The sequence below is a fragment of the Phacochoerus africanus genome, chromosome X (assembly GCF_016906955.1).
Source record: "Phacochoerus africanus isolate WHEZ1 chromosome X, ROS_Pafr_v1, whole genome shotgun sequence".
NCBI lineage: Eukaryota > Metazoa > Chordata > Mammalia > Artiodactyla > Suidae > Phacochoerus > Phacochoerus africanus.
The window spans coordinates 73523161-73539857 of record NC_062560.1 but is presented as its reverse complement, the minus strand read 5'-3'; the positions used below and the strand labels follow the sequence as shown (position 1 = coordinate 73539857).

The window sequence follows — 16697 nt, the reverse complement described above, 5'->3', positions numbered from 1 at the left end:
ATAAAATTGATGGTTTGGAAAAGCAAGAGAATACAAAATGCTTGCTCTTGTCCACTCTGCTTAATGAAAAATGAAAGCTCACTCTGAAGTTTTTAAATAATCAGAAGATCATCTACACAAATAGAAAATGCTATAAGTAATGAGGAAAAATGCAAAGCTATAAAGAGGAATCCTTCAAATATTTAAAATTTGCATATGACTAAACAATATGAACTCAAATAATTTACCTCTAAATTTCTTTGATATTTTCAATAGCACATTAGGTGAAACAATAACTTTGAAAACACAATTTAGAGTTACAATAACATTATGCATAAAATCATATTTCTGCTTTAAGATTTTGTAGCCTATACTTTGCATATTCAATCAAGGTTCAGTTCATTGTTACTGTTTTCCTAAGGCATCACAGAGATCAGAGTTTTTCACCATGTAAACAATATTAGATGATTCCAGTGCCTTATACTGATTAAGAATTAGGTGGGTTTTAAAAAAAAATCTGTGTGGAACTGCAAATGTTTAATTTCTCCTAAAATAACGAATAGTTCTATAAACAATTTCTTCTTTGCAAGTAAACAGATCCATTTTTCAGCCCTGTAATCAGTATGCATCTATTTAGCTACTTAACTGCAATGTGCTTCGGTTCATTAGGTGGCTACTGTTGTGTCTCAGCCTAGTTAAATTTTCACAGCAAGTTAATCTGTTTTATTACAAATGAGAACACAAGTGATAATATCTTCACCATTTGCCAAATACAGGGTTAACAGTATTTGCAACAAATCAATAAGGGCTTTTAAAAAGGTAAATTGCAAAGCTAAAACCCTAATCATTTTACTCATTGATGACTTCATTTTATTTGGCGTTTATGACTTTTACAACACTGTTACTCTTCATGTATTTCATTCATGCCCCATCAAAAACAGCTTTTCAGAAACACTGCAAAAGTCTTCTCCAGATTCAGTCAAAGTAGCAGAGGAGGGAAATTTCCAAAACTGATATACACCTACCCAGTCAAATCCCAACTTTCCCCTTCAATTAGTAATATCATCTGCAACAGTATCTCAAATTCTAGCATATACTTACATAGGTCAAGGCTTATGCTTAAAAAGAGAGAGTATAGAAAATGTTATCAATTAATACATACTATTTCCTCTTCTATCACAATTTCCCTTTTTTATGGGGAGGAACATATCACAAATGGCCAAAAGAGACACTCATCATATTAAATTATTTGAGAGTACATTTGAACCTTAATAAAGAGCAGAGTCAATGCTGAGAAAAATCAGTTTTATGCAAGGTCCAACACAGTCAATTTGGTATAGGATTTAGTTTATGGGCACTACGGTATCAACCCTGCCCATTTTCACAGAGATCCTTTATTTCATCTCAATGTATTTCTTTACAGCCTTGGAAATATGGTAGTATATGCAGAACCCATGAAGTACTAATACATGCATATTAAATATGCTTATATGTATGTGTACATGTATGTAGTTGCCTTTTAAGAATGGCTATATCTTTTAAATTGTACCTCTGATATTATATTGATTCTTCTCAAGCATTCCATGAGGTTAATAATACTCAATTTGTCTTTTTATTTTTATTTAATTGGCATTCAACTCTCACTGTAATTACTCTTCCAAATGTGAATCTATTAATGAGTTCCTAAAGGATTTAGTGGCATTTTGCTGCTGAGGAGTGGCTTTTAGAAGTTTATCTGAATGCAAGATATATTATTCACACATTTGCCTTGATATTTCATATTTAATTGATTTGTTCCTTCTGTACTGACCCCAGAGTTCTAGAGAAACAGAACAGATTGTAACTTAATGGACTTAAATAATAAACTAAGGGACAAGAAAACTAAAAGTTTGTTCATTTGTGTTGCTAACTTGGCATACCACTAATCCTGAACAAGAATTTGATGCTCAAATTTGTCACTTTTGAATACTATTGGAAGCATAACACTTTATGAATTTTTATGAATCAGTTTAAGAATTTGTATGTATAGACAATCTTCAATTGACAATTGTATTTAAGTTAACATAGATGAATGTGGCAGGGCTTTCATGAATTTAGAAAAAAACCAAGCAGATGGGGATATAGCTGGAACATGTAACCATGGACAGTGCAAAATCATAGGCATGCCCTATATGTGACCCATGTGAGGGTTGGGCAAAGGACCCTCACCTCTTCAATGTGATCAACTGGTTCTGGAAGAGGCTGACAACTTAAGGGAATCGGCCATATCTGCTCATTGCACGTAAATGCCCTCGAGTTGGAGAATGGATAGCTCAGTGGGAATATCCATGGCCTGCATAATTATATTGTAGGCTTGGACCTCTGCCACCCACCCAAACACACACACACACACACACACACACATTCAATTCTCAATGTATCTTCATTTCATGTTCTAAAAGATAGTAATAGCTTTGTCTTTCCACAGAGCTCTTAGAATAAGACTCAACTAGTGATTTTTTTCAGTGAATTTGAATTATCACAAAACCCCTCTCTGTGTTGACTAATTTTAATACCAGATGTTCACATGCTAATGCCATTGCCTTGTGATCATTTCCAATCAATTCATTAATTGCCAGCTGCTCGCCGAACAAAAAAAAACACAGCTAATCAGATGGTATTGGTAAATAGCCAAATAACAGCTTCCTACACTAAATTTCTTAAATTTGTTATTAGAGAAAGCTGTGGCACACTGGTATGACAACGTTTCCTTTAAATACAGATGTAATGTATCATAAAACAATTAAATGTCAAATAGTAAAGAGGTTTTCATATCAGTCAGGTATTTTTTTTGTCTTTTTTGCCTTTTCTAGGTTCACTCCTGCAGCATATGGAGGTTCCCAGGCTCTGACTGGACCCCTAGCCACTGGGCTAAGCCAGAGCCACAGCAACGCGGGATCCAAGCCGTGTCTGCGACCTACACCACAGCTCATGGCAATGCCAGATCCTTAACCCACTGAGTAAGGCCAGGGATCGAACCTGCAACCTCATGGTTCCTAGTCAGATTCGTTAACCACTGTGCCATGACGGGAACTCCTCAGTCAGGTATTTTACCTATTCTTCCCTCAGAATTTTGCCACATTGACTAATATAACTGAAGGATGAAAGGCCTTGCAAGCTTAATGATCATAATGCAATTTCCAATTTATATTATGGTTATATTGGTTATTAGCTACAAATGCTAATAGCTGAGCCAACAGTAAAGGGATCTGAGCCAGACCTAAAGACTATGTGCCTGGCATAACAATATTCTCAAACTAGTTTCTGACAAAAAATAAAAAAAAACAATAATAGCAAAACCGAAACAAAAAATATGTTTGCAACCTATAATGTCTTTTCCAGTTTTGGAATTAAAAGTCTATATCACTAATGATCATTTATGCTGAAAACACTTCCCAAAGTTTAATATCCAATTAATCATTTGTTTACATTCATTTACGAAGGAAACATTTATTGAGTGCCTAATGTACCCATTGGGGATGAAAGACCTGGTGTGTAGATGCTCATAATTCAAACTAAAGACTAAATAGTCCACACATAAACTTTCAAAGATACTTTAAAATAAAATATAAATCAGATCAATTCTGATATTAGAATGGGCACCACTCTTCAGTCCCCACCAGATCCCTAACCTTTCTTTTGTGGCATTAAGATCAAAGTAGCCATTACAGGTGAATGAATGCTCTCTGGGTGGAGGGTCCAATACCTGTATATACATCTAATGATGGGCAACCCTCAGTTCTGGTACTGATAAGAGGTTGCACAGACAAAGTATACAGAGAAAGCTACTTTTTTCTCAGGCTAGCTCTTGGCCATGACTTTGGTTTCTACTTGCTACTGTTTCTATATGGATTTTTGAATATAGAACATAGTAAAATGATATATACACTGAGTATTTACCAGATATAGTGTTCTAAGTGTATAAATAAGCTTTGTCTCATTTAAGTCTCACGTGAACACTATGAGGTAGTTACAATTATCATCCCTAATTCTTGGTAAATAAGGCAAACTGAGATACAGGCAGGTTAATTAATTTTCCCAAAGTCACATAACAAAAAATAGTGATACTAGGATTCAAATACTGGCAGACAATCTGACTTCGGAGCCCATGCTCTTACTCATCATGCTATACTGCCTCCAGTGAAATATGCTTCTTAATGCATCTTACTTAGCTAACAAACTGTGATGGCTCTAGCCAGAAATAGTATATAATTCTATAAATTATTTTAAGGGTGGGGCTTCTGCCTATTAATTTTGTGTTTTTGATAAAGCACATACTAAAACTTTTCTAAACAGTGAATTCTGTGTTCTTGCTCTCTGCTTTCTAATAGAAAATGATCATAATAATAATAGAGTAAGCCAATATTCAGCAATAACTGTTCTTTTGGCCAAATTCAAGGTTAATTGCAATATACTTGCTGATTTTTCAATCTGTATTTTCCTTTTCCCCAAAAAAATTACTAGTTATTCTTACCTTGTCAACCATCTTCTCTCTCTAATGCTCTAGAAATAGTGCTGTCCAATACAATTTTCTGGAATGATGCGTACGTTCTCTACCTGTGCCTTCTAATATAGTATTCACAAGTAACATGTGACTATTGAGCAGTGGAAATGTGGTTAGTTGCAACTGAAAAACTGAAGTTTTCATTTTATTTAATTAATTTAAATTGAAATAGGAATTCCTGCTGTAGCGCAGCAGAAACGAATCTGACTAATGACCATGAGGATGCATGTTTGATCCCTGGCCTCGCTCAGTGGGTTAAGGATCGGCATTGCCGTGAGTTGTGGTGCAGGTTAAACATGCGGCTCAGATCTGATGTTGCTATGGCCATGATGTAGGCCAGCTGCTACAGCTACAATTCAACCCCTAGCCTGGGAACTTCCATATGCCATGAGTGCGGCCCTAAAATGACAAAAAAAAAAATTGAAATAAACACATGTGGCTAGTAGTTACTATATTGAAAAGTGTTGCTTTAGTAGGTATATGCTAGTTATCCTTGATAATTATTTACCATCATAGAAGTGGGGAAATTCATTAAACTATAAGCAAACATATATTTTCTTTAGATATCTAAGCTTCTAAAAGTCACATCACTCCTCAAAGCTCTAAAAAGCTATGGTTTTCTCTCCTACCTGTGAAAAGGAAATTAAAAATGCAAATGCCAACCAGGTCTAGTATCCCTTGTCTTAGCTTTCATCATTTAAGGGCATTTGCAGAAGTTAACACCTCTAATCACAAAATTCTTTTCACATTGTGGTGGAAATATTTACACACTGGTAGAAGAAAAAGCCAGGAATGCAACTATGCTCCTTCCAACTTGACTTTATTCTATGTTAAAGTGGTATAATTTTAATTGGTAAACTGATCACTCATTCATTTTTATAGAGAATTCTCAAACTTTGAGTTAATATGTTATGCTTTTCTGAAGAAATAGAAAATAATAGGTGAACATGTCTCAAATGATTTTGTTTTGCTTAATGTATATGGGAGGAGATTGGCAATAGATAGTTTGATTTGATAAACATTTCATATTTCCTGCAACACTTTAAAAGGAAAGTGTTGTTTTGGAGCCTATTTAAACTAGGGTTGATTGTTAAATATGCAGTAATTTTGTGAGCCAGGTGTTAAGCTGTTGGTAACTTGGAATCAGCCATGGTGGGAATATTTATACCACGGAAATTGGCAAAAATTATAAGTCAGCGGTTTTCTTTTTACTTTTTTATTTTGTTTTGTTTTTTATTTCTTTTTATTTTGTTCTGTTTTTATTTTTGTTTGTTTGTTTTTGGAGAGTTGGTTTACAGGCACACCATTGGATATTGGTCCAAATATAAAATCTAAAACACTGAACTTTTAGGTCTATTACAGGAATCTGAAGGTTTTCAATTTTACTCTAATGGTCAACATTATTGGACTAGACAAATAATAAGATTATGACTAAGTACACTAAGTGTTGCATTCATTTGAGTCTATGAGCATTCAAACAAACACAAGATTGTCAAATTACAAAAATACATATTATTTGAATATGCAATCACAGTTGACTGTATTCAACATCAATCCTTTTAAAGAACTTAAAAAATTTTAGACAAACATGCACTCTAAAAGTCATTTGCTGATAAAATTTTAAGCACATAGAATATAGGAAATTTTAAATCACTATAGGCAGTTTCAATTTTTATTATGACTCAGGAACCTGGCCTCATAGAGTATAAAACAAAATTAGCAAAAGCACATTTTCAAAATAGTACATAAGATTTCATTTTGTCTATTTAAAAATTTAATCAAGAATTCTGTTTATTGTTTGTATCTCCCTATTAGGTCATAAGCCTTAAAAACCACCCCATGCATAATAGGGACTCAAGCAATGGAGAACAAAAAATGTGGATGGACCTGTGATCTTTTGAAACTAAGTATCAGTGGCTTCTTCTCAATTAGTTAACAATATGCTTGCAAGTAAATGCCAAATTGTCTCACCTGAATTAAAATGAGGAGTTAACACGACTTATAGATTAGCCTAACCAGTTTTCTGATGTAGACTTAATCAGAAATGTAAACATAGAAACAAAGTATAAAGAATGTGAAAGATTTATTTTGCAGAAAGACAAAGTGAAGCACAGGAATACTAAAATATTTCCTCTCAGGGATTTTGATCAGAAATTCTAAGTGCTGGAAATTAAATATGGTTTGTATAGCAAGTCATTCACTAACTTGATACTCTGTATTTATCAAATATTCAAAGCACATACTGCAAGACCAGCTTCCAAAAGAAATTGTGATCACATTCTCAAGGTCATCAGTGACACCACACAGCCATCAGCTTAAAACAAACTATACTAAAGGAGAATAGCAGATATTTAGAGGGATTCTGAAAACTTGTATCCCTGTTACAGCATGTTTTTTAAATTCCAGGGATTATTTTCAAATGCTATGAAAAAAGGAAAAGTTTAACTTGAAAGTAAAAAAAAAAAATATGTAAACGATAAGACTAATTTAAACACATCAATAAGTTTGGTAGCTCTTTTGTGAATATTTATAAATTTAATATAAGTAAACACATATTTTGGACTTTTTTGTAATGTGTTCTAATCTGTTATTGTGTATATTAAGTTTCTGATATATATTTGTTTTTTCTTCAGCTTTGTTTTAAATTGGTGAAAGTAAGGATATAATGGACATACTAGTGGACTTTTAACTGTAGATATCCTTTCCTAGGTGATGCTATAATCACATTAGATTGCCTATGATATGGACTGAGTGCTTGTCTCCCAAAAATGCATATGTTGAAACTCTAATCCTAAATGTGATGCTATTTGGAGATGGGCATTCTGGAAGGTAATAGGTCATGGGGGGGTCTTCACATTGAGATTAGTGCCCTATAAGAAGAGGCAAAGAAGAGCTCTCTGTCTCTCTTTTTCTTCAATATGGAGAAAGAAAGAAAATCATATGCAAACAAGAAAAAGAACTCTCACCAGGAACATAATCAGCAGGCACTTTGATCTTAGATTTCCCAGATCTCTAGAATTATGAGAAATTTCTCTTGTTTATGCCATTCAGTCTATGGCATTTTGTTACAGCAGACCACCTGAGCTCAGACAATAAAACATAAAGCAAAGAGGGTTCTCTGAAGCAGGCCATTGTAATTTTTCCTTAATTCATAGTGGATTCTCCAGAAAAGATAAATAAAATGTCATAGTTATAGCATTTATTTTTAAATATTAAATGTTAAATTTTCTGATCATTCATATTTTAGAAGGAGAGTTTGCCTCTAAATGCTAAGAATAATATAAAATATCTGGTGATTTCAGTGCAAATATTTTCTGAGTAATTACAATGAATAATACAAATTTAAATATCCGTCTTTGGAGTTCCAATTGTGGCTCAGAGGGTTAAGAAACCAACTAGTATCCATGAGGATGTGGGTTCAATCCATGGCCTTGACCAGGATCTGGCATTGCTACAAGTTGTGGCATAGGTTGCAGGTGCAGCTCAGATCTGGCGTTGCTGTGGCTGCAGCTCAGATTTGATCCCTAGCTTGGGAACTTGCATATGCCACGGGTGTGGCCCTAAAAATAAAATTAAATAAATAAATAAATAAATAAATAAATAAATTATCTTATTTTTTATGACAAACTACCAGGATAAATTAATCCGCAAATGTAAATAGCAAAATTTATTTTTTGAATAGTTCCTAAGGTCCACAATAAGCATTACATGATGAACTCTCAATATGTAGGTTGCCCACTGCTTATATGATTCTAGTAGACTGAACTTTGAAAGTGTACTTCACCAAGAAGCACACTGAAAAGAAATTTTTGTTGAAATATAGATCAACAGAAGTATGAACTTTTTGTCCTTATAATTGGGTATCATATAGCTATTATCATATTGATAAGTGTTCTAGAAGGAAGGGGTGAAGTTTTAAAATAGGAACACCTGGCTTGTCAATTAATTAAAATTTTTTGTTATGGTAGTTCCTGTGAATTATTATTTTAAAACTAATAATGTTACTATTATACAATAGTACCTTTGCAAAAACAAACAAGCAAAACTTGGCAACTCTGTTAAAAGCCTCTCACTATATACTCATTGAAATCAACTCTTTTAATTTTTTTTCTTTATTTCCTTCTCATCCTCTGATGGAAATCTACTTCTATAGATTTGTAGATAAATTTAGTCAAAAGGAATTCAGAATAAATATATTGTTTTCAACTGACATTAATCAAAATAAATGTATGAAAGCAGATCCAACTTTCTTCAGCATAAAATGGTTTCTGCATATTCGTCAGGACTTAAATAATCACATGATCTAAAGTCAGCTTTCACAAAACAGCATCCAATTGTGTTTGTGAAGATTCTGACTTTCTTTTTTAAAAAGTTTGCATATGAAATAGACAAATAACAATAAACAAAAATATAACTATATTGCTCTACTACATTAACAATATTTTGGTTATTAAAGAAGAAAATAATTACCATTTCAATCATCACCACCAATAACCAAATACTAGTCATGAGCTCCATCCCCAAGTGCCTCTTTGCTCCAAATTCTCCGCAAAGCTATCCAATGTCTCAAGCATTCAACCAAAATGTCGTTGATTCGGTCTAAGCAATGGTCATTAAGAAAGTAAACAAATGTACTTTTGAAGAGCCATAAACATGCCTCTATTGAGAGTTTCTTCTTATCATTTCAACCTGCTACTATTCTATTACTTTAAATCATGTTTTGTCTCATAATAGTGTTTCCCAGTTTTGTGTGGGGTCACATTTACTTAGTAGACATCCAGTTTCAAAATCATTAAGAAACTTATTCCATCTTTTAATTCATGTTCATTGGTGTATTTTTTCTCTCAAAGACAACACTGATTCCTGGTTTACATTCTGATCAAACACTCAAACAAAGCTCTGATTATCTGGAATAGACTAATTCACAGAGGGCCACAATCTTTACAGGAAGCACACTGCTACTTAGCCATGGAAAGATATATGGAGCTTAATAAAAATTTATCAGTTTTCCTTTTCCTTTCCTACAAAGATTGTTATTTCATTCATTGTTTTGGAAGTCTACAAAACTGGAAGTTAAATTAAAATGGAACAAAAATGTCCAACATTTCACATTTCCTCTGCCTTCACTTCTTTTACTCCCATTTGCATCTATCACAATCATATCAATGTTTCAAGACCCAGATCAAATCCATCAGCTGTAATGGCATTTGTGATTCCTACTCTCTCTCCTGCAACTAGGTTTGATCTTTTCCTCCTCTAAATTTCTGTAATACTTGGTGATTCTCTATGCTATCCATCATAGTCTGTGTTGTTGTACAAGTGAAATGGGTACTTGCTGTTTGTCTCAAATTTAGTTTGTGAGTCATGGAAGTCAGGAACTATGTCTGAATTATTTCCCATATTGCTCTATATAATGTGTATGTATCAAAATTATAATATTTGTTGAATAAATGAAGGAACAAAGGAATAAATCAATGGATTTCCCTGATTAACTATACAGTGTTGATCCTATATAGCCTTATATTATCTCTTCACCAAAAGTAAATATGTATTAGAAAGCGTAGTTCACATGACACTTGGAGAGACTGTGTGCCCCACTAATAGGAGACATAAGGAGGGTTATAAAATATCATTTGTGTTTCATTACCCAATGGTCATAAAATTATGAAAAATAGTATTTGAATGATGATAATGAAAATGCTATAAATTATCATACATATTTGTTTAATGTTTCACAGTTTTCAATGCATATTTTACTCACATTAACTCCAGATAGCCAATAAAATAAGTGGAACAGATTATTACCATGACCTTTATTTTACAGTTGAGGAAATAAGTTCAGGCAAGTTAACTGTCATATCCAAAGTTGATCAGCTATTAAGTGGCAGAATCAGAATTGAAATTCGGGTCTTTTGACTACAAATCCTGTGTGGTATATCTCACAAACACCAAAATATGTAGTGTTTACTTTGCTTCACTCCAACAATGAGAACGGTTTTTGCATATTCTTTTCTGTCATTAGCTGGGCGTGCAACCCACACACAGTGTTCATGAATATGCAAAATAAGAAGCTAGAATTAAAGGTCATATCTGTGGTCATGGAATAAAAACAAACAAACAACAACAATAAAAAAACACCTTAGCAGTCCTAGTGATAAATCAAACTCATCAATACTTATGCTAAGCAATGCTAAGCAACTGAGTCAATGAGCTGTGTGTTTATACTGAAGATCTAGTGGTAATGCTAAGACTTTATCAAAATTTACATGTAATTAACAACTTTATGCTCTTCTAAAACATGATTCTTACCTTAATAACAGAGGCCCCAGCTCTGGAGAGTGGACTGTGAATCTGGGCTGCAGCAGCCATGTTGGCAATAGTATTAAGATGGTTCATCTGATTCATTGCCATAGCAACTGATGCAGGAGGTAAGCTGACTGGAAGTAGAGGATGAGGCATCATCATAAACGGCAGATCCAGTCCTAAAAGAGGCAGTGCATGTTAAATTATCACATTAGTTACATTATTTGGTTGAAGAGAAATCACATCAAAATTGATGCTATAAATGAGTAAAAGTATCTAAATTTACTCTTGTTGACTTTTTATTTTTTTATTTTTATTTTTTGTCTTTTTTTGGGCTGCACCAATGGCATATGGAGGTTCCCAGGCTAGGGGTCGAATTGGAGGTGTAGCTGCTGGCCTACACCACAGCCACAGCAATGCCAGATCCGAGCTGTGTCTGAAATCTAAACCACAGCTCATGGCAATGCCGGATCGTTAACCCAGTGAACGAGGCCAGGGATCGAACATGTGTCTTCACAGATGCTAGTCAGATTCATTCCCGATGAGCCACAACTAGAACTCCCACTCTGGTTAACTTTTTAAAATGAAGTTTTAATATATCCTAGTATCTCTTTGAACAATTAATAGTACCTATGGGATTTAACATTGTTTTGTAATTTTAAAAGTTCCTATATCTGCTTTCTCTATTTGCCAATATTCCTTTTTCTTCCTCTCATACCCAAAATATTTGTGATTCAACTTTCTTACTCAAAAAAATAAAAAATTTTTAAGTTTTTTGTTTAAGTAAAAGAAGTAACTTTTTATTAATCCTCATAATGTATTGATGTGTTGATAGTGTCTATCTAGCTTAACTTTTCCTTTAGGAGACATAATGGTGCTAGTAAGACAAGAGATAGATTCTCTAGGCCTCAGAATTATTGAAAAAAATAAGACTTGGAATACATCCTACTCTTTTAGTTAAAAATCTGTAAAATGAATGCTTATAGTTCTAATTTGAAGCCTTTGTCAATAAGGAATAATTTCCCTATCAAAATATCAATCTATTTTTCAGTTTAATAACAAATATCAATATCTTTGAGTAGTGTCAAAAATTCTATTTGTTTTATTATGCAACATGAAATATTTTTCACACATTTTAAATTTCTTAAAGAATATCTTTTAAGTATTATCCACATTACACTTGTGGTAGCACAGATATGTCATTATGAAAATTAAAAATAATTGTCTTCTTATTCATTATAAGGTTGGGATTTGTGAGGAAACACCATTGAACATAGGCTAGGGAAAGTTAGCCAAACATTACGGATGTTAACACGACTATAATAAGTAAACCATAGCATTTTGCAATGTATTTTAAACTATTGTCTAGACAGTAATCTTGCCTTCTTTTGGATGTGAGCCCAGAAACTAGGAATCTTTAACAGATGTTCTAAAACGTGCTTCCCTGTAATGTCCCTAAATTATTACAGACTATAGAAATTCTACTATGGGAAATTTTTATATTCATCTTACACACAATTATCAACTGTTAATAGCATCTCTTTTTCCTCTTTGCTATCCCTTCATTTTTTCTTGCTTCCCATATCACAATAATGATACAACATGAATCTGTAGGAAGTATATTCCCTTAAATCTCAGTCCTTAAAACAATAGTAATAGTAATACAAACACTTAAAACATATTTTTAGGATGAAAAAGAGGCTAGAAGAAATAATGCTGTTAATTGATTTAAGGTCTATCTCCTGGGTTCAATAATGATGGTTGAATTAAAGTCATTAACAAAAAAATTTCAAGGGCAGCACAATGCAATAAAAAAAAAACCCATCCAGATGGTCTTATACATTAAAGTGATTATCTCAATCAAAGAAACTTCTAAATAAAGAGTACAACAGTCATCAATATTTCTGATAAAGACAGCCACAAAAAATACTCTGTTACCAGAATTACACAAGGATTAAAAAAACCTAGAAATATATTCTACACTCCCTGTGATGCCAAATCCCCAGAGAATAAAAAGTATTTTAAACTCTTCCCCTATCACTTCGTTTATGGCTCACTCTCTGAATCCTTTTTAGGAACAATCTATCAAACTGAACTTTTCAGTTGTGAAACTTTTTCCCGTGATTTTTAATTTAAAGCCTCATCGGAGTGTAAGAACTGAATTCAAAATTGACTTCTGTACCTACCTTCAAACTAGTTCATTTTCAGTTAGTCTTTCAAAATTACTTACATATATACGCCCTTTTATACTTTACCCATCATACAGCTTTGCTATAGTGGTGGGATATTGCATAACATATAAATTAAGAACTGTTTATCTTTCCCTTAAAATTTCACTTTATACTTAACATAAAAGCAAGCATTAGTAACCTAAATAGATTTCTATACAAATTTCTCATTTAACACAAACCCAAGATAATTATAGACTTTCAATTCTTTGTGTATTCAGTGTTTTAAGAGCAGATTGATCAAAATAGAGATGAAAAATAGTCATCGGTGCCTCCCTTTATCGCTCAAATAGTTAAATCAACTTTTGTTCAATTCACACTTCCTTAACAGTGTGATACTCTTTCTTCATTCTCCAAAAGTTTCCAGCATCACCCAGATACCATCTGGCCATATCGTCATATGCCTACTTAAAATCCAGTTGACATGCAAACTAAATGCAAATCACAAACAGAATTTAACAGCCCACTGACAGTTTTAAAATATAATTCATTAAACATTTCAAATAACCATGAAGGACTTAAAAGTCACAACTTCAGATCATGACCAACAATAACTGTCAATTGACTATAATAATCTAAAATTTAAGTTAATATTTCTATTACAGGAAAGTTTAACAGTAACTCCACATGAGTTTCACACGCAAAGCCTATGCAAGTACTGAATTATGTAAGTCAACCTTTTCCCAAAGCTGAAAATATTAAATCATCAGCTGTCAATAATACACAACACTCCAGCAATCTAACTCATTTTGTCATATGTCAGAAATGTACAGACTTTCAATAGAGTGATAATGAAGATAAACTCTTTTTTAAAACCACAAATATGGGTTTCCTCTTTCATGTCAATCACTATCAGCACTATTTCCAAGGCATCTTGGTATTCCAGCAACTCCTATAACTTTTATACTAGTGCATGGCACTGTCTCCTCCCAGCCATTAACGCTACAAACTTCAGCAATACTCTAATCTTCCTTCTTTGGTTTCCAAGACATGTATTAGTGTGGAGAATTTGTTACAATGGATAAATCAGTATTTGTTGCAATAGATGAATCAGAATTGTCCATAGTGTGTGTTAGGGTTCACTCTTTGTATTGCATTTCCTATGGCTTTGGACAAATGCACATGTATCTAAAATTACAGTATCATATGGAACAATTAGTTTCACTTCTTAAAAATCCCTCGTGCTCCATTTATTTATCCTTCCTCTTATATTTTACTTTTAATGTCTCTATAGATTTGCCTTTTCTTGAATGCCTTATAAGTGGAATCATATCATATTTAGTCTCTTCAGGCTGGCTTTGTTTCACTTAGCAATATGCACTTAAGATTCATTCAAGACTTTTCTAGGCTTCACAGATCATTTGTTTTTATTGCCAATTATTGTACATGATATGGGTATACCACAGTTTGTTTACTCATTCACTAATGAAGGAGACCATGGTTGCTTCCAACTTTTAGAAACAATGAATAAAGTTGCTAAAAACATTGGTATGTAGATATTTATGTGGAAATAGTTTTCAATTTCATTTGGATAAACAGGGGAGAATATGTTTAGCTTCATGAGAAACTACCAAATGCTTTCCAATATGGCTGTACCATATTGCATTCTCACCAGCAATGAATGAGAGTTCCTGTTGTTCCACATCCATTCCAGCAATTAATGTCAATGGAGTTTTGGATTTTAGCCATTCTAATAGGTGTGCAGAGGTATCTCATTTTTAATTTGAAATTCCCTAATGAAATATGATGTTGAGTATGTTTTCATATGCTTATTTCTCATCTGTATATCTCATTTGATGAAGTGTCTCGAAGTTTTTGGCCCATTTTTGAGTTTTTTTTTTTAAATTTGAAGTGTAATTGACTTATAATATTTTATTAGTTTCAGATGTACAACTTAGTGATTATAGTTATAGATTATACATCATACAAAGTTATTATAAAATATTGACCCCATTCCCTGTTCATTATGTCACTGTAACCTATTTATTTTAAAACTGATAGTTTGTACCTCTTAATCCCCAGCACCTATATTGACTTCCCCCCATGCTTGTTCCTTTTGATAACTACTAGTTTGTTCTCCGAATCTATGAGTCTGTATCTATTTTTTAAATATTTGTTCATTTGTTTTGTTTTTCAAATTCCATATATAGTGAAAAATATAGTATTTATTTTTCCTTGTCTGATTTATTCCACTAAGCATAATACCCTCCAGGGTCTATCCATGTTGTTGCAAATGGCAAGATTTCATTCTTTTTTATGGCTAATATTCCATTGTATATATACGTATAGGCCTATACATACATAGGCATTCAGGTGGCTACCATATCTTGGCCACTATAAATGGCAGCAGTTCATGCTGCCGTGAACACTTAGCTGTGTATTTCCTTTCAAATTAGTGTGTTTTTTTTTTCCAGATAAATACCCAGGACTTGATGGTATGCTCATTCTATTTTTAATTTTTTGAGGAACCTCCTTATCATTTTCTATAGTGGCTGAACCAATGTACATTCCATCAATAGTACATGAGGGTTCCTTTACCCCACATTCTTGACAATACTTGTTATTAATTATCTTTGTGTTAATTGTCATTCTTATGGGAATAAGGTGATATCTCATTTTGCTTCTTATTTGCATTTCTCCGATGAATAGTGATGGTGAGCATCTTTTCATGTGTCCTTTGACCATCTATATGTCTTCTTTGGAAAATGTCTAGTAAGGTCCTCTGCTCAATTTTTAATCAGGTGATTTTTTTTAAGTTGTTGTATGAATTTTTTGTATATTTTGGATATGAATGCCTTATCAGATATATCTACTGCAAATATTGTCTCCCTTTCAATAGGCAGCCTTTTCTTTTAATAGTTTCCTTCAGAGTTCCTATTGTGGTAAAGCGGAAATGAATCTGACTGATGTCCATGAGGATTCAGGTTCAAACCCTGGCCTCACTCAGTGGGTTAAGGATCTGGCATTGCTGTGAGCTGTGGTACAGGTTGCAGACTCAGCTTGGATCCTGCATTGCTGTAGCTCTGAATTGACCCCAAGCCTGGGAACGTCCATATGCCATGGGTGCAGCCCTAAAAAGCTAAAAATAAAAATAAATACTTTCCTTCACTGTGCAAAAGCTTTTTTAGTTTGATGTAGTCCCAGTTGATTATTTTAGCTTTTGTTTCTCTTACCTGAGGACACATATCCAAAAAAAATATTGCTAAGACAAATGTCTAAGACTTTACTGCCTATAGTTTGTTATAAGAGTTTTCTGTTTCAGGCCTTAAATTTAAGTCTTTAATCTGTTTTGAGTTTATCTGTGTACATAGTGTGAGAATGTAGCCCAATTTGATTCTTTTGCATGTGGCTATCCAGTTTCCCAACACTATTTACTGATAGGGCTGTGTTACCACATGGTAAGTTTTGCCTTCCTTGTCATAGATTAATTGACCATGCAAGTCTGGAATCACTTCTGGGCTCCCTATTCTGTTTCATAAATGTATGTGTTTGTTCTTGTGCCAGTACCATACTGTTTTGATTACTATAGCTTTGAAGTATAATTTGAGATCAGAGAGGAATTACCTCCAGCTTTGTTCTTTTTTTTTCTTTTATTTATTCTTTTTTAATTTTTAAATGATTTTTATTTCTTCCATTACAGCTGA

At 33.2% G+C, this 16697-nt stretch overlaps 1 protein-coding gene across 1 annotated transcript in view; it reads right to left on the bottom strand.

The window, feature by feature from the left end:
- The window catches only part of DACH2 (dachshund family transcription factor 2), a 560533-nt gene that overhangs the window by 102387 nt on the left and 441449 nt on the right, over nt 1-16697 (bottom strand). The window contains exon 6 of the mRNA XM_047764685.1: nt 10832-11004. Coding sequence (XP_047620641.1) covers nt 10832-11004 — 173 coding nt within the window. The remainder of the gene's footprint in view (nt 1-10831; nt 11005-16697) is intronic.